Source organism: Arachis ipaensis, chromosome B07 (genome assembly GCF_000816755.2).
Source record: "Arachis ipaensis cultivar K30076 chromosome B07, Araip1.1, whole genome shotgun sequence".
NCBI lineage: Eukaryota > Viridiplantae > Streptophyta > Magnoliopsida > Fabales > Fabaceae > Arachis > Arachis ipaensis.
In genome coordinates, this window is record NC_029791.2 from 60569301 (window position 1) to 60587867 (window position 18567).

Here is an 18567-nt window from a genome sequence, read left to right on the forward strand (position 1 = left end):
CAACCATAATTCGGCTCGGCTAACCCAACAAAAAGGCTAGGCCTACAGCTAACGCCTTCACATCCCTGCCTTTAGTTGCAAGCGGACACAAGTGAGAATGTCTGTATCTGTACACTTCTCAACTGCTCCACCCGTTGCATACCCACTGTGAACTCCTGCTCTTGGTGTACACTCAACAACTTCCCACGATCTTAGCCTCTCACAATCATTTATTATCTGGGTGGTTGCTAGGGGTGCACATGGGCCGGGTGAAGCCGGGTTTGATGTGACCCAGACCCGGCCCGAAATATACACCGGGTCTATTTATTAGACCCGAACCCGGCCCTAGACCCGATGAAACCAATACATTTTCGGGCCACAATTATATCGGGTGAAAACCGGACCGTTAACATTACATTACGTTGATACCTTCTTGTAAGCTAGCATGTAAAAATATCCAAATTTCCAAGACTCCAACCATTAGTTAACATGGTAAAATTCACTTAGAAAAATATAACAAAAACCAACCCTTCTTCAAAATTAAAGTATAACCACAATCAATACTAAAGCATAACCACAATCAATACTAATATTGTCTAATAATACCAAATATTTAAATCAATACAAATAACACAATCTTATGTATTAGTCTAAAGTCTTATGCATTCTAAACATAAAATATTAATTTATAGTCTTATAATGACTAATAACACAAAATATTAAGGTTTACAATACTTAAATTCCACATAAGAATAGTCATGAACCATCACTAATAACACAAAATATTAATTGTGTATGATGACCGGGCCACCGGGCCACCGGGCCAACTTCGGGTGACCCGAGCTATGGCCCGGACCCGACCCGAAATAATGATCGGGTCTATTTTTGAGACCCGTACCCGACCCTAAACCCGATGAAATCACACCAAATTAGTCCTTAAAGTGTTCGGGACCGGGCCGGGTCTGTGCACCCCTAGTGGTTGCTCCCTAAGCTGCCATACCTGAACATCTTCCATATATAATAGATATAACAAATTGCACAAATGAAATGGTAGAGGGCCTGAAATCGTTACCTTTAAATAACCGCCAGTAACATGGCAAGGGTAAAAACGCTGAAAATTCATGGATTTTACACTGTTTCTTTCACTTTAGAGGATCTAAATCTAGTGAAATACGATACAAGTACAATAGCTTAACCTGATTTAAAAAGAAAAAAGAACATAAACCAAACAAGCACCCTACAAATGGCTTGGGGCAATTTGTTTCTTGAGCAAACACTAATGTACAGCGAAGTTTCAAAGACAGCAAAAGCCTAAACAGGAAGAAGCCATTTTTAAGTGAGTTTATTTGTATGTAAAAGGGAAAGTGACATATTTAACACTCGCATCCTGTTGATCGCTGTTGACTGCTGTTTCCAACATCAATCGTGTCTGGCAGGTATCTTTAATAAGCACAGATTATCCACAAGGAGAACAAAACCCCAAAACGTTATTATCAGTGTCATATTCAAAGATTAGAATTTACAAATATTAAAAGTTCTATCACGGCTGGAGTAAATATCAAATAACGCTTTGAAGATGTTTTACTTGAAAGAAACTTTAGCCATACAGCAATATTCCAGGATATAGAGGCAGATGAATTCAACACTCATTCTAAAATCAGGCATCAGTTGTGTAACACCAACTAATTCCAGCACCAGCAGTAACAAAATAAGGACAAAGGAGGTAGAACATGCCATTCAATATATTATCCAAATCTTATCCCAATTATTACTCTTCATATTTACCTATTTAGAGATACTTAAGTACAGTAATGGATTATGTATATGTAACTAGCCTTCTTCCCATTGAAAACCTAAATTAATAATTCCAAAAAATAATAAACAGAAACATGATCCTTATTGGATGATTAACAACGACTTTTGATTGATAAGGGTGTTCCCGTTGCCTACCAATAATGCTAAGTTTTAACCCAAACCAAAATTTAATCATACACAGATCCTTTGATTCCAAGATATTACTATATATATAGTTTGGAACTTTTAGGACTCCAGCAATCACCAATATCATCCACAATCAAATAGCAACAAACTCTGTGTGAACTTGCTTACATACATGATAGAAGAGAAGCACATGTTTAGGAACTTACAGTTCTTCCTCTTCACCGCTTTTCAGGGCATCCTTTGCTATGCATTGGAATGCTTCTTCAACATTAACGCATTCCTTGGCGGATGTCTCAAAATATGGAATATTTCCTTTAGATGCACACCAAGCTCGAGCCTTCTTTTCTGAAACCTGCAAACAAGAATTTATGTGTTCATATGGTGTCTGATATCAATGAGTTTTGGAAAGAACGAACAAGAGAGAAAAAAAAAAGGTTAAATAATATATATAATCATAGTAGCAAAGCATACCACTCTACTGTTCCCACCATCAATATCAATCTTGTTTCCTATAACAACGAAAGGAAAATTCTCTGGATCTGAAGGACTTGCCTGCCAACGCAACCGCAGATTTACTAACACATAATTGTTAAACCGCAAAAATTATACACAAAAATGAACACAGGCATGCCTGAATCAGAAATTCATCTCTCCAGTTGTTAAGGTTTTCAAAAGATTTCATTGAATTAACATCATACACAAGAACACAGCAGTCGGCACCACGATAGAAAGCAACTCCCAGACTTTGGAATCTTTCCTGGCCAGCTGTATCCCAAATCTGCAAGGTTAAGAATATATTTTAGACAGAATAAAGTTTCCATTGTTGCAACAAATCGTGTTACAGAAACTAAAAGAAGCTAAGCATGATCGAGCAGTATCCAATGCACGAACCTGTAAGGTGAAAAGCCTGTCTTCAAATTGCACTTCTTTGGTTAAAAAATCTGCTCCAATGGTAGCCTTGTACTGATTACTGAACTTCTTATTAACATATCTAAAATACATATGTAAAGGAAATACCTACTCCAAACCCGCAGCTTACTACAGTATAAATATTTTTTTTTTTGGTGTCTGTGTAAATAATGTAATACTGTAATTAATATATAGTGTTGAAATGTGAAAACATTTTAAGGTATGAAAAAAAAAAAAGAGTACCATAGGATACTGGTTCATCAAAGATGTCTTACCCACCCTGCAAAGTTAGTAACAGTACTGCGTCAAATACACTGATTTTGAACCACCGAAGACCGGTGTTTGACTGCTTCTAAGAACTCAAACAAATGCAACATAAACAGTCACATAGAGCAATAGTTATAAATACTAGCAGGTAGAAAATCCGAAAATGTAGATCTTAATTCCAAATGATAAGTAAGCTCTTTGGACACAAATAAGAAAGAAAAGTTCAGCAGAAGCAGAGGAATAATTTAAGATAAAAAAAATGATAGGAATCAGGGAAACGATTAGAGCAAAAGTGAGTGCCCTAGAATTGAGAGGCGGAAAGAAGAGACGAACCCGCTGTCGCCGAGAATGATGACCTTCAACAGAGTTCTTCTTCGGGAAGGCATGTTAACAGAATAGATCGGAAAAAAAGGTGTTTAGCGGCGAGAAATTGCTTTTGTTGTGACTTGTGATTGAGTTTAATTTCTTCAAATTTGGTCGATGAGCGAAGTTTCCGTCTACGGTGTGCGACCGCTCACACTTTCGTCGCTCCTCAGCTAGCTTCTCCTTTCTTTCTTTCCTCTGTCTCGTGCTTCAGCTTGACACTGCCCAATCCAAGCAAGCCTATACCTGATTTTTTTATTTTTTCCGATTTTTATTTTCATTTTATTTTGTCTTTCAGATTAGTGGCCAGTGACAACTTGAACATCACATCACCAGACACCAAGAACGCCCAATGCAAAATCACCTTTTAGAACTGGATAATTTTTTTTTCTTAATTTTATTTTATTTCATAGTTTCAATTCTTTTACAATCATATTTTGAACTAAGTATCATTTTCTACTTAAGAATGTTCATAATAGTATAATACTAATAAATTCAGACATGTTACATATAGAAGTCTTTTTGAGTTACAAGTTTTACAAGTTAGCCCAAATCTAACAAAAGCGACACGCACCACACTCACCACACTCGAACATAAAAACCACGCGCTTTAATCACCGTTTCGTTTTTCTAAAAGCACGCGAATTATGACAAACTCTTCCTCTTCTTCTTCAATCAATACCCAAACCGTCGATATTCAAACCACATTCTAAACCAACTATGATTCTGAAGAAACCTTCCAACTCCTCACGAAAAGTAGAAGAAATCAAGTAGAAAGCATAGAAATCTCCATAAAAGAACACCAAAAAGAAGGAACAAACATTATTCAAAGTATTGTTTTACTGTTCTTCAAGGTTTTTCACATTTCTGTTTCTGATTTCGAAATCGAGCACTATATTGTCAGTATTTCTCTCTCTATTTCTTCTAGGTTCTTTTAGGTTTTACTGTTCTTCTTAGTTTAGATCTCATATTACTGTTCTGATAAAACTGTTCTTCATTTACGCTATCTTACGTACTTCTAGTGAATACTTTAATGTGTGTTTTGATCTGTTTTGGTACATATTTTAAGCATGTTTACATGTTTTTTAAGTAGGTTTTTGCATGTTTACATGAAAGACTCTTCCTCTTCTAACTGATTTTTGGGTGTATATGGTGGATTTTTGGGTGTATATGTCGGACTTGGCATGCGATTGTTGCTTCTAGTGGCATTTTGAACTTAAATATCTTTCTGAACTCATATAATGTCATATAATTCAAAAAATATAGAGGTGTATGAGACTGATATATATATATATATATATATATATATATATATATATATATATATATATATATATATATATTAGGAGTTTTGAAGTCTAACTGGTACTGTTCTAATTGTGATTGACCTTGTAGTGTCGATTTATGCATGTTTAGTTGAATTGAATATGATTTTGAACTGATTTAATTTCGTTTCATTGAAAAAACAAAATGTTTATGGGACTGGGTTTTGGTGTATGTGGCTGATATTTGGGTGTATCTGACTGATATTTGGGTGTATGTCTCTGATTTTTGGGTGTATTTTTTATCTATTGACAGCATCTCTTTTTCATTACAATAAAAATAGCAAGCAAGAACCAAGGTGAAAAAAATATAATGTAAGCACAAATATATGTCTTAGAACAAGTCAATTTTTCCTAATACAAATATATGTTGTTTTAATGACTATAATTTTACTTTTTTTTACAGCAAACCAAAGACTTGAAGTGTGCAACTAGATTGTTGAGTGAAAAATTTGAAAATATGAGCGAGGCAAAGAAAGCGATTGTTCGGGAATTAGGTTTTGGGGACTGATGCACATCCCGCCGATGAGGGTGCATCACAAACTATTAAAGGAGTTGGCTAACTCCTTTAATTTGGACAAAAACACATTCGAAACACCCTATGGTTCCTTTAGAATTAAACCCAGCACAATAGGGGCTGTCCTTGGCCTCAATGCATCAGGTAACTGATTACGAAAAACCTCTATACTTCCATTCTTCGTAATATCTTATTCTTCTATCATGCAATTAAGAAACAAACATAGGTGTATATGAGTGATAATGGGTATATATGAGTGATATTTGTGTGTATATGACTAATATTTGGGCGTATTTTAAGTGATTTGCAGTCTAAATTTTTTTCTTTTTTGTAGGAGATCTATTTCCTGAGAAAGTGAGTTATAAGAAACTTTTTGAAGAGGATTTTCATCCTTTATATTCAGATGGCGTTCTTGTTTCCCACAACAATAAACAAAATCTCTCATGTGCACCTAACTCCAATTTTTAAGATGGACAAAATAACCGAGAGCAACTGGGAAGCCCATGTGCTGAATTTCATCATAAAAGGCATAACTAATTTCCGTCTGAAAAAAGAAGAAATCAATTGACGGTTGCCTCTTTGCCTTAATGATAATCTATTTCCATCTGGCAAAAATCAAAGACAAGAAAGGAGAAGAAAAATCTGCACTGCCCTGGGTAAGCAACTAGAATAGATAGCAGTTGGTTGCAAGGATGAGGGCAGAAATAGATGGACATATGGTAAATGAACAGGATACCTTCTCTAATTTGGGTGTATTTTATTTATGTAGATGCTGTAAACAAATATTTTTACTATTTCATGGGATCATAAAGAAAGCAGAAACAAAAAAGAAGTTAAAACAAATGAAGGAAAAAGAAAAGAAAGAAAAAAACAAAAAAAAAAACAAGGAAAGTTCATCATCATCTGAGAGTGATACATTTGAAATTGAAGTTTATTCTTCCTCTGAGTCTGAGATTGAAGAAGACTCAGAGGAACCAAAAAGGAAACAACCCACCAGAACGGCCAAAAAGTAAGTAACATATTTGGGTGTATTTTGTCACTTTTAGGGTATTTTTACTAATGATTGTTTGCCTTCCAAAATAGAATCCAAAAAAAGAAGAAGATTCAGGAGGATTCCAATTCAGAAACTGAATCGACTGATGAGTAATATTCTGAAATTATTATCGCTTTCTTTTTCGTTTATTTTCAAAATTTCATGCATTAACAGAGCGTTTCTTATTAACTTTCAGAAGTGAAGAATCATCACCAATAAAAAACAAAAAATAAAGAAAAAAATTCAGAGAACACCCAAAAAGTAAGCACTGCTTTGGATAGTATTTTATCATCAATTTTATTTTGTTTTTCTGATTTATACTTTTCTTTTTCAGGGTGCAATCCAAAAAGAGAAAGCAAGTTGTTGAGATTCGTCTGCTGAACAAACTTAATCCTATGATGGGTAAGATACTTTGTAAAGCTATATTATCGTTTATCATCAAAATTATATTTGTTAACATGTTCTTTTATGCATCTACTATCAGAACTGAACTTGAAACTGAAGTATTACAAGAATTCTTAAGGGAATCAAAAAAGAAGAAAACCAACGAAAAAGCTGCTGCACAGGGGTTTGTTATATTTGGGTGTATAGTAGGAATTTTAAGGTGTTTTGGTTGCTGACACTACAAGAAAAACACCCATTCAGGTACACTTGAAAAGTGTAGCCAAAAGTGAAAAAAAATGATGCCTTAGGCTACGGCTACGCTTTTTGGGCTACGGCTACGCTTTTTGGGGTGATTCCTATTCGGCCGTTGCCTATTCTCAAAGGCTACGCCTTTCTGCACCAAGGGCTACGCTTTTGGCGTTTGGAAATAGGCTACGCTTTTCAAGTGATGCTGTCCAGGACCAAAGGCTACGCTTTTCAGCTTTCATTTTTCTAGAATAGGCTACGCTTTTCAATGCTACTACATCACTTGTAAAGCGTAGCCATATTGTATACCATAGCTACTTTTTATAAGCGTAGCCTTAGATCCCTCTTTTTTTTTTGTATACTATAGCTACTGTATATAAGTGTAGCCTTAGGTCCCTCATTGTTTTTTTTTTATTTTTTATTTTCTGTATGTATATAATATTCTAATAATTTTTTATACAACATAATATTTAATAATATTATTACATATATAATTCTACATTTTTAATTAAATGAGTTAAATATTATAAAATAAAATTAAACACATAATTATACTAAATAATTTTTTTAATATTTAGTAATATGATTATATATATAAATCTATCTTTTTTAATTAAATTAGTTAAAAATTATAAAATAAAAATAAATACATAATAATACCATACAATATTCTTTAAATAATAAAATTTATCCAATAACAAAATATATTTATAATGAACTAAAAATATTGGGATGATCATAAATGAGTATTCATACATCTCACACTAAATTAAACATACCCATATCAAATATACATTAGACCACTTAGAATTTACTACTAATAAACTATAAAAAACCAAAATATTGTATCCTACATAAGAATCTTCTAATAAAAGTTATTAACCTTCTGATAGAAGAGAAAAAAAATCTTGTTCTTTAAATATCTTGTTCAACGGAAGATCGTATTTGGGAGATTTTTGGTTCTTTATCTGCCTCAAATCTTGTTCTGTAGGTTCTGGCAACTACAAAAGAAAAAAATCAAAATTATATAACACTTACTAAATCCCTTAAGGCTTAAATTTGAAAGCATACATAGCACAAAAATGGAAAAAAATGAAATTCACAAACAAAATCAGAAACAAGGTAAAGAAGTGTATATCATACCAATTCAATGTGACCCTGAGGGAAATAGAAAACTCTGTCTTGAACACAAGGAACATCCATTAATGGCCCTGCACAGCCTCCATAGCTCTTTAAATAAATCATCACCAGCCCCATCTGCCACAAAACAAAACACAAACATGTTGGAAACTTTGCATGGTTTTTTTCAGACCAAAAGTTGGAAACTTTTTTCTCTCATTTTTGCATTAAGCTCTTCCTTAGTAACCTCCATGTTCACAAGGCAAAAAAGGTCATTCACTTCATATTGAAAAATTAAAGGAAAACATTAAAAATGAAGGTCCCAACAACATTAGTCAATTGCTAAAAGAACACAGACATTACTCTTTTTCAGCTCAACACTCACATTAACCAAACATGGTAACAACAAAACCACATGAAAATAAATAAATAAGTGAGAGATATTGAGCAGAGGAAGAGATATTATTAGATCCATTAAGACTTAAAAGAGTCAACTATCTAAGGTAAAGAGTCAACCATAGTCTCTTGAAACTCATCTCTAAGATAGCCACTAGAAACATGGAACCAGTTATCCAATAACAAGTAGTTTGCCACAGTACCAGAAATATATAGATAATAATAAGAGACAATCAAGAAGACACGAACGGAGAGAATGAAGGGCACAGACCTCATTTTGAATCATGTTGCATAAAGATTCAACCAATTGATTTCTGTCAATCCCATATTAACCACTTCCTGAAGAAGCTCTTCGTCAATCTGCAAAACCATGATATTGGTGGATTATGTAAGTGAATAAGTGTGAGTATCAAAATTGTTTAAGGTGGAGTTAATATCAAAAATAAAAATTAGGCAAATTGATAAACATAAGGACACTATTCTATTCTTTATCAGAAGGTAAGATAAAGAACAAATATGTTCCTTTTGCTTCACTCAAATTTTAACTCCAGTTGACACAGTCTCAGAGAAAGAACAAACTTTGAAATGCTGGGCAAAGAAACTCGAAGAACAGTTAGGTGAGTGGAACGCAGCTCCCTCTTAAGCTTCAGTCAGTTCCCTCCTGACTTTGAACGAGGTTTACTTGCACTTGCTAGCGGGTTATCACCTATAATTAGCAATTTAGCACATCAGTGAAGCTCATAAAACCACACAAGCAACATTGTCAAAATACAATTTTGTATAATTGATTTTAGGTATAATTAATTCTAACATAACTGGTTTTTATGTCTGCTACTTCCTCTCAATGTAATTCTAACACAGTAAAAATTTTCACTTCAATCCAAATTGATTCTAGAGACAAGAATTTGATTCTAGTTGAGAAAAATCAAACATAGATTAAAAAGGAGGTTCCAATTTCTAAACATGTAAGTATAACCAATCAGATAAGCGGAAGTTCTAACTTTTGCAATCCATTATCCATATATGCATCCAAAGATGATATCACCTGAGGAAGTTGCTCTAAAATCTGCAATTTGAAAAGCAAAACAACCAGCATTACACACACTAGAAACTTGTTTTTGCAGTCATCCACTACCCTGCATCAGATAAAAGTGTGCACCTGCTCTGTATTCTTCATAGTAGAAACCTTTTCCATAAGGTTCTTGAGAAGCTTAGTGAGTTTGGCCTACAAGTGATCGAATCACAGTAATAACAAGTTAACTATAATAATTAAAAAAGAAAACTCAAGTAATAACAACATAAATTAGAGATGTAAGATACTGCTTGAAAGGGTACCAAAAATTTTCAATCAATCCCACTTGAAAGACACAAGATTCTGCAAAACCAATTTGCAGAAACTGGTTTCACATTCTAATGCGAAAGAAACCAAATTTACTCACAGAAATTAATTTTCATGAATTGAAATTTAAAAGACGAAACTGAATCATAGGTAAAATCTGAGAAAGCAAACACAAAGTACTAAAAAAAATGACTAAAAGGAATACTCCTATTATTACTAATTAAAAAGGCCCCAAAGTTTGATTTAGTGGCTTTATTAGTTCACTGAGGAATTTTCTTCACTCTTGCACACCAAGAGCCTGGCTGTTCTCAATAAACAGGTAGGTAAATGAGCATTGAAATTTGGAATCGGTAGCAGCAAGTCTTATGAATGAATATGAGATTTGATATTATAATTTTTAATTATAGTTGATAAGAAGAAAGATGGTTAAAAGTGCCAAAAAAAACATAAAGTAGAAAGCCAGCAAATCAAAAATCTATGGGAATCTGTAGGCTGTGTTTATAGAAATGGATAGCACTCAAGATATAAGCATAAGCCTTCAAACATTGTCCCAATTGAAGAATAGCTAAGTTTATATTATTCATCTTGAATTGTGATTTTTCACAGAATCATTCAGCGGCGAAAGAACTAGCTGAATTAAATAAATCATAAACTCACCCAGATTTATGAACTTGAAATAAATAAATCAAATTAGACATAATAAATAAATTAATAACAGTGACAAGCATACGCAAACCCAGATTTTCTTTGCTTGTGGAAAATTGTTAGTAGCATTGCATATAATATAGGTCACTAGAATTGATATGATCATTTGAAAAATCACTAAGAAAAATCACTGTAAGGACACTATTCTATTCTTTATCAGAAGGTTAAACAATGCAGCTTCATTAATAAATAATCTAACAATACAGGGCGGCGCAGCGACGAGGAGGAGGGCGAAGAGAAGCGACGGTGAGTGGTGAGTGAGAGGGTTTCTATAGCGAGAGTGTTTCTTCGATGGTGAGCTTTGGAGGGTTCTGAAAGGGGATCGAGATGAAGGCTAAGTCTGGGTTTTGGATTTGGAGGGACAAAAATTTCATTAAGTGTGTGAGTTTTGCTTTCGAAAACTGAAGAAAAAAATTTACTAAGTGTCAAATTTTTTGCTCTAGATACATTAGGCGTCACTTTTGAAGTGCACCCAAAACTTAATAAATAGGCTATTCTTTAAAAGCGTTCCCTTAGATACAAAAAGTGAACCCATAAATATTAACATACGGCTACACTTTTTAAGTGATTTCTATAATACCTAAGGCTACACTTTTTAAATGATGCCAAAATTGTGTTTCCTTTTCTCTTATAAAAAGGCATCACTGAAAAAAGCGTAGCCTATTCTATGAATAGGCTACGCTTTTTAAATGTAGCTTAAAAAAAGTGTGGCTGAATGGGTATTTTTCTTGTAGTGTGATAATTGTTTTTGGTTTCCCAGGAAGAAGGGAGCTCCGCTGCCATCGATGACCGACCTCTGTGGGTAACCACTTCCTTTTTTAACACCAATGTTAGTTAGTTATTGCATTGCGTGATAGGAAGTGGTTACCCATGGAGGTCAGTCATTGATGAATGAATTTTTCGTGGTTTAGAATTTCACAAATGAAATCTCATTGCAAGTATAGTTTCTAACCAACAAAGAATCCTCTCATACAAAAATTTGGTTGTCACAAGTAACAAACCCCTAAAAATCAAACCTCGGATCGTCTCTCAAAGGAATTGCAGGGAAGTGCTCTTATTATTGGTTATGAGATATATATTTTGGAGTTTTGGATAAGAAACATGAAAGATAAATTGCAAAAGAAGTAAACTAATAACTAAGAAAGCTCTTGGCAAGGAATGAGAACTAGAAGTCCTATCCTCATTATCTTCCTCAATTGTGACATCAATTGTCCATTGCTCCCACTTAGTCAACCTCTAGCTATGAAGGTAAGTCAAGTGGATAAATCAACATGAATCCTCAAGTCCTAGTCAACTCCTAAGAAAAGACTAGAGTTAGTGGAATTCAAGTCAACTAGCTAGTAACTTTCAATTATCAATCAACAAAAGAGTTTGATAACTCAAGAGTCTCCAATTACTCTAACCAAAGCCAAGAGGAGAAAAATCTACTCTAACATCCTTCCAAACATTTTGTCAAACACTTGGAAGGCATAAAAGGAAAGCAAGATAAAATTACAAGGAATTTAAATCTACAACTACTAATTGCAAGGAAATTAACAACAACAATTCAAAGCAACAATAAAGGAACATAGAACATAAATTGCATTAAAGAGAAATAGAAGAAACAAAAGCGCATCAACATAAAAGTAAAGAATTACAAGAATTAAATGCTAAAGTAGAGAGAGCAAAGGTAGAAGAACAAGAAATTGTAAAGGTAAAGTAAATCAAAGCATGAATTAAACCTAGATCTAAGAAATCCTAATCTAACCTAATCCTAATCCTAGAGAGAAGAGAGAGCTTCTCTCCCTAGAAACTAACTAAAGCCTTCCCTCCAAAATTCAATTATAACTTCCCCTCTAACTAAAGCTACTTGACATTGTCTTGATTTCTGCATATAATAGGCTCAGAATTGAGTTGGATTTGGGCCTGGGAAGCCCAGAATTCGCCCCAGCGTTTTGCCTTTAATGAAGTCACGCTTAGAAATTTGCGGTCCACGCGCACGCGTCATGTACGCGTACGCATCGCCATGTGACTTCACATTCCACGCGTGCGCGTTTGCTGCGCGTGCGCGTCGATGAATGCATCCCAAATCCTTGATTTTCCATGATTTTCTACACTCTGCATGCTTTCCTCTTCATTCCTTTGGTCCCTTCCTAGCCTTTTCAACCTAAAATCACTAACATACACATCAAGGCATCTAGTGGAATCAAAGGTGAATAAAATTAATCAATTAAGGGCCTAAAAAGCATGTTTTCACTCTTAAGTGCAAATTAGGGAGAATATATAAAACCATGCTATTTAGTGGATAAATGTGGGAAAAGGGTGATAAAATTTCCTAAATTTAGCATAGAATACACCACCAAATAGCGGTGCATCAGTCATCGATGGCAGCAGAGCTCCCTTCTTCCTGGGAAACCAAAAACAATTATCAACAACCAAAACACCTTAAAATTCCTACTATACACCCAAATATAACAAACCCCTGTGCAGCAGCTTTTTCATTGATTTTCTTCTTTTTTGATTCCCTTAAGAATTCTTGTAATACTTCAGTTTCAAGTTCAGTTCTGATAGTACATGCCTAAAAGAACATGTTAACAAATATAATTTTGATGATAAACGGTAATATAGCTTTACAAAGTATCTTACCCATCATAGGATTGAGTTTGTTCAGCAGACGAATCCTCAACAACTTGCTTTCCCCTTTTGGATTGTGCTCTGAAAAAAAAAGTATGAATCAGAAAAACAAAATAAAATTGATGATAAAATACTATCCAAAGCAGTGCTTACTTTTTGGGTGTTCTCTGAATTTTTTTCTTTGTTTTTCATTTTTTATTGGTGATGATTCTTCACTTCTGAAAGTTAATAAGAAACGCTTTGTTAATATATGAAATTTTGAAAATAAACGAAAAAGAAAGCGATGATAATTTCAGAATATTACTCATCATTCGATTCAATTTCTGAATTGGAATCCACCTGAATCTTCTTCCTTTTTTTGGATTTCATTCTGGAAGGCAAACAATCATTAGTAAAAACACCCTAAAAGTGACAAAATACACCCAAATATGTTACTTACTTATTGTTGTGGGCAAAAAGAACGCCATCTGAATATAGAGGATGAAAATCCTCTTGAATATCAGGCGTTCTTGTTCATTTTCAACACCAATACTCATCATCTCATCAGTCAGATTCTTTAGAGTCTTCCCCTGAAATCTTCTAAAAATATGTTTGTTCTCTTCAGAAAGTTCCTTATAACTCACTTTCTCGGGAAATAGATCTCCTATAAAAAAGAAAATAATTTAGACTGCAAATCACTTAAAATATGTCTAAATATCAGTCATATACACCCAGATATCACTCATATACACCCAAATATCACTCATATACACCTATGTTTGTTTCTTGATTACATGATAGCAAAATAAGATATTACAAAGAATGGAAGTATAGAGGTTTTCCGGAATCAGTTATCTGATGCATTGAGGCCAAGGGCAGCCCCTATTATGCTGGGTTTAATTCTAAAGGAACCATAGGGTGTTTCGAGTGTGTTTTTGTCCAAATTAAAGGAGTTAGCCAACTCCTTTAATAGTTTGTGATGCACCCTTATCGGCGGGATTTGCATCAGTCCCCCAAAACCTAATTCCTGAACAATTGCTTTCTTTGCCTCGATCATATTTTCAAATTTTTCACTCAATAATCTGGTTGCACACTTCAAGTCTTTGGTTTGTTGTAAAAAAAGCAAAATTATAGTCATTAAAACAACATATATTTGTATTAGGAAAAATTGACTTGTTCTAAGACATATATTTGTGCTTACATTGTATTTTTTTTCTACCTTGGTTCTTGCTTGCCATTTTTACTGCAATGAAAAAGAGATGATGTCAATAGATAAAAAAATACACCCAAAAATCAGAGACATACACCCAAATATCAGTCAGATACATCCAAATATCAGCCACATACATCCAAACCCAGTCCCATAAACATTTTGTTTTTTCAATGAAACGAAATTAAATCAGTTCAAAATCATATTCAATTCAACCAAACATGCATAAAATGACACTACAAGGTCAAGCACAATTAGAACAGTACCAATTAGACTTCAAAACTCCTAATATATATATATCAGTCTCATACACCTCTATATTTTTTGGATTATATGACATTATATGAGTTCAGAAAGATATTTAAGTTCAAAATGCCCCTAGAAGCAACACATATAAACCCAAAAATTTGCCATATACACCCAAAAATCAATTAAAAGATGAAGAGTTTTTCATGTAAACATGCACAAACCTACTTAAAAAACATGTAAACATGCACAAAATATGTACCAAAATAGATCAAAATACACGTTAAAGTATTCACTAGAAGTACGTAAGATAGCGTAAATGAAGAACAGTTTCATCAGAACAGTAATATGAGATCTAAACCAAGAAGAACAGTAAAACCTAGAAGAACCTAGAAGAAATAGAGAGAGAAATACTGGCGATATAGTGCTTCGATTTCAAAATCAGAAATAGAAATGTGAAAAACCTTGAAGAACAGTAAAACAGTACCCTAAATAATGTTTGTTCCTTCTTTTTGGTGTTTTTTTATGGAAATTTCTATGCTTTCTGCTTGATTTCTTCTACTTTTTGCGAGGAGTTGGAAGGTTTCTTCAGAATCGTAGTTAGTTTGGAATGTGGTTTGAGTCTCGACGGTTTGGGTATTGATTGAGGAAGAAGAAGAAGAGTTTGTCATAATTAGCGTGCTTTTAGAAAAACGAAATGGTGATTAAAGCGCGTGGCTTTTATGTTCGAGTGTGGTGAGTATGGTGCACGTCATTTTTGTTGGACTTAGGCCAACTTGTAAAACTTGTAACTCAAAAAAGCTTGTATGTGTAGCAGGCCTGAAAAATAAAACAAACTTTGTACTATAAAAAAAGTTTTGATTGATAAAATTACTATTTGGTAATTTTTCCAATAGATATTATTTTTTAATACAAAATCACTCTAGTGTTTTAAGTAAAATTATTAGCATTTAAAATTTTGATAAATAAAAATAATCGTTTACTCTAATATTTTTAATGCAAGAAACTCTTGAAATTAATAATTTTTAATAGTTTTTATTATTATTTAACCAACAAAATTATCAAATAAATTTTATTAATTTATGTGTATAAATTCTAAAAAATATAGATACAAATTGTATTATTTTTTTATTTCTTAATAAAGTAATTTGTACTTAATTAGTTTGAGTGAAGAAGCACAAAAAATGAAAAGTTTAAGTAAGAAGATGTAGATGGTATGTTCATAATTTTTTTTTTCAATTATAACACGTCTAATAGTACGATGTTATATACAAAATATTTTTGAAACACATCTAAAATCATAAAATTATAGAATTTAAATATAAACGTTAATAATACAATTAATCTTTTGATTTTGATTCGATAAAATATAATTAATATTTATTATTTAATTATTAGTTTTCGTTATTTATTTAAATATTAACGTTTTCAAATTTATTAAAATCAACAATTAATAATTTAAATTTTTTAGATCTTATGAATAAAAATATATCTAGTATATATTATCATAGTATTAATTAAAATTTTTATTATTTGTTTGAGTATTAATATTTATTCATTTTAATTTTTTTATTGATGTTATTGGTTGATATTTTAGGTAATGGTTAAAGTTAGTTAATTTCGTAAATTTATTACACATACAAAATAATACAATCATACTCAAAATATTTTTAGAACACATTCAAAAATTTATCAAATAAATATAAAATTTCACAATAAAATGTCTATCTTATTTCATTATTAGTTGATATAACACATATCAATATAGATTTTGATACATGATCACAGGCACATAAAAGGAGAAATTTTGAGAGAGAGCCAGAAAAAAGATCGAAAAAGATAAGTGAATCTAATAGAAAGAGAAGCCCTGAAAGAGGCCATTAGCAGCAGCAATGTGAAGCGAAGAGTAGCGGTCATAGAGAGTGGTGTGGTGCATGGGTGTGTTTGAAGCGCTGATGAAGAGGATTACTTTTCTGGTTTTAGATGTGCGCCTCTGGGTTTTAGAATGTGACTTCTCTTATTCCTTTTAGATTTTGTATAAGCTTAGTTAATAATTAGATGGTTTAATCTGAAATTTGAATTTTAATTAATTTGATTTTTGGATATGTATTTAAATTGTAATATATTAATAATTAATACAAAGGTTTAACTTAGTTTTAAAATCGTCCTTCGGACGAAAATGCCCTTCCCCTTCTTCCCCAAAATCAACTAACGCAAAACCAGAAGCTGAAGCTGAACCAGACGTTGGAGCAGAAGCAGAAGCAACACCAATAAAACAAACAACCAGAAGCACAACAACAACAACAACAATTGGATAATGGAATCAGCAGAAGGACAATAACAAAAGCAAGAACCTAGAAGATAATGAAATCAGAAGAAGAACAACAACAAAAACCCAGAAGAAAAGAAGAAGAAGAACCCAGAAACATCATCATCAAAAGAAATACCAAAAAATCATCATCGTCGTCATCAAGAACCAAGAAAAACAAGAACCCAGATGCAGAACTTAGAACTCAGAAAACAAAAAAAATCATCATCATCGTCGTCAAAACTCAGAATAACAAAACTCAGAACTAAATTCTTCCTCTTTCATTAACAAAACTCAGATGCAATTACTATAATCAGAAGCAGTATCACCAATAATAAAACAACAACAACAATTGTAAAGGGTGAATCAACAATAGCAATAACAAAAGCAAAAATAGAAGTAGAAGGCAAAAAGCAAAAGCAGAAAAGTAGAAGCAACAACAGGGCTTGATGGCGACGGGACCTCACTCCAGCGGCGGCGACGGGACAGGGCTCGATGGTGACCGACGATGGCGGTTCGCGATGAGGACGACGGCAGGGCGTGTCTAGACGCGGTCTTCATCAGCGCCTCCGTGCTTCTCTTCTCTTCCTCTCCGCTTCTCTTTCTCTCTTCCTCTACTTGCAGTAACGCGAATCCAAGCCAGCGGTGACGCCAACGAACTGCAGTTGTACTAGTGCGACGACAGAGAGGAGCTGTAGCGGTGGTGGACGGTGGTTTCGGTGGTTTCGTTGGCGTAACCTCCCCCCTTCCCCCTTCTTCTTTCTTGCCCCCACCCTCTTCGTGATTCCTCCCTTCCCCTTCCCCTTTGTTTTTTTTTCTTTTTTTTTTTAAATTTGTTTAGTTAGGGATAATTTAGTATTAAAAATTAAATTTTTTATAAAAAAAACAATTTTAAAATTAAATTAAACTTTAGAGACGATTTTATATGTAAAAAAAGATTGAAAATAAAAAAAAAATTTAGCCTATTGGGACTATTTTGTAGAAAAAAAAAAAGTTAGAGACAAAAAAAATTTTCAGCCCCTACCTTAGGATCGTACTTAACTCTAATAAAAAACTGGATACCTAATTGAATAGCACCTCTCTCTCCCTTCCTCTCTCTTTGGATTATGATTACATACAACATGATCATAGTTGCATACTTAGTTACATAGGGCACCGCATATGCATGCATTACGGGAGCGAGTGCGTGTTGTATGTATTATTAACTAAAAATGAAGTTGAAACGTGAAAGTCACATTTTTCATTAGTTAAGAAGTTGTAACAACGTAACAGATAGAGAAGGATTTATGATGATAAGTGTTAGTTTGTTAAGGGTTTTGTGTTTTGTTTAGCCGGGGCGTAACGAGTAACAATGCAAAATTAAGAAGCCCATCGAATATGTGACATTATTAGGTATTAGTACAGAGAAGACATGCTTGGTTACTAAAAATGGGGAATTAGGCTGTATTGTAGGAGATGAGTGGGTAACATTCCATATATTTTGTTTCATAGTCGATCAGAGCCATCCTCTTCCTTGCCTCTTTGGGGAATTGTCGGAGGAGGAGGAGGGCAACACCTTTATTTCAAATGTCTTCCGACGATTTCCTATCACTTATTGATCCATCTTCTCCCTCGCCACCGCCTCCCTCCGATTCCTCCGACACCTCCTCTCCCCCACCTCCGCCCCCATCAGACGATTCCTCCGATTCCTC

General features: G+C 33.6%; 1 protein-coding gene and 1 long non-coding RNA gene across 2 annotated transcripts; both read right to left on the reverse strand.

Annotated features, from left to right (window-relative positions):
- On the reverse strand, positions 1035-3851 carry LOC107609285 (ras-related protein Rab7). The gene is made up of 7 exons (XM_016311170.2): positions 3430-3851; positions 3083-3109; positions 2812-2911; positions 2552-2698; positions 2392-2472; positions 2127-2272; positions 1035-1419 (listed from the first exon to the last, which is right to left on the reverse strand). The coding sequence occupies exons 1-7, from the start codon at positions 3480-3482 to the stop codon at positions 1353-1355; spliced, it is 621 nt and encodes a 206-aa protein (XP_016166656.1). The 5' UTR covers positions 3483-3851; the 3' UTR covers positions 1035-1352.
- On the reverse strand, positions 7657-8393 carry LOC110264626. The gene is made up of 2 exons (XR_002350796.1): positions 8105-8393; positions 7657-7962 (listed from the first exon to the last, which is right to left on the reverse strand). It is a non-coding gene; the product is annotated as an uncharacterized LOC110264626 (long non-coding RNA).

Coding starts and splice junctions, on each gene's coding strand:
- LOC107609285 (XM_016311170.2), bottom strand. CDS start 3,482: ATGCCTTCCCGAAGAAGAACTCTGTTGAAGGTCATCATTCTCGGCGAC. Junction 2,273..2,391: donor ATGGTGGGAACAGTAGAGTG/GTATGCTTTGCT, acceptor TCTTGTTTGCAG/GTTTCAGAAAAGAAGGCTCG. Junction 1,420..2,126: donor AGCGGTGAAGAGGAAGAACT/GTAAGTTCCTAA, acceptor TGCTTATTAAAG/ATACCTGCCAGACACGATTG.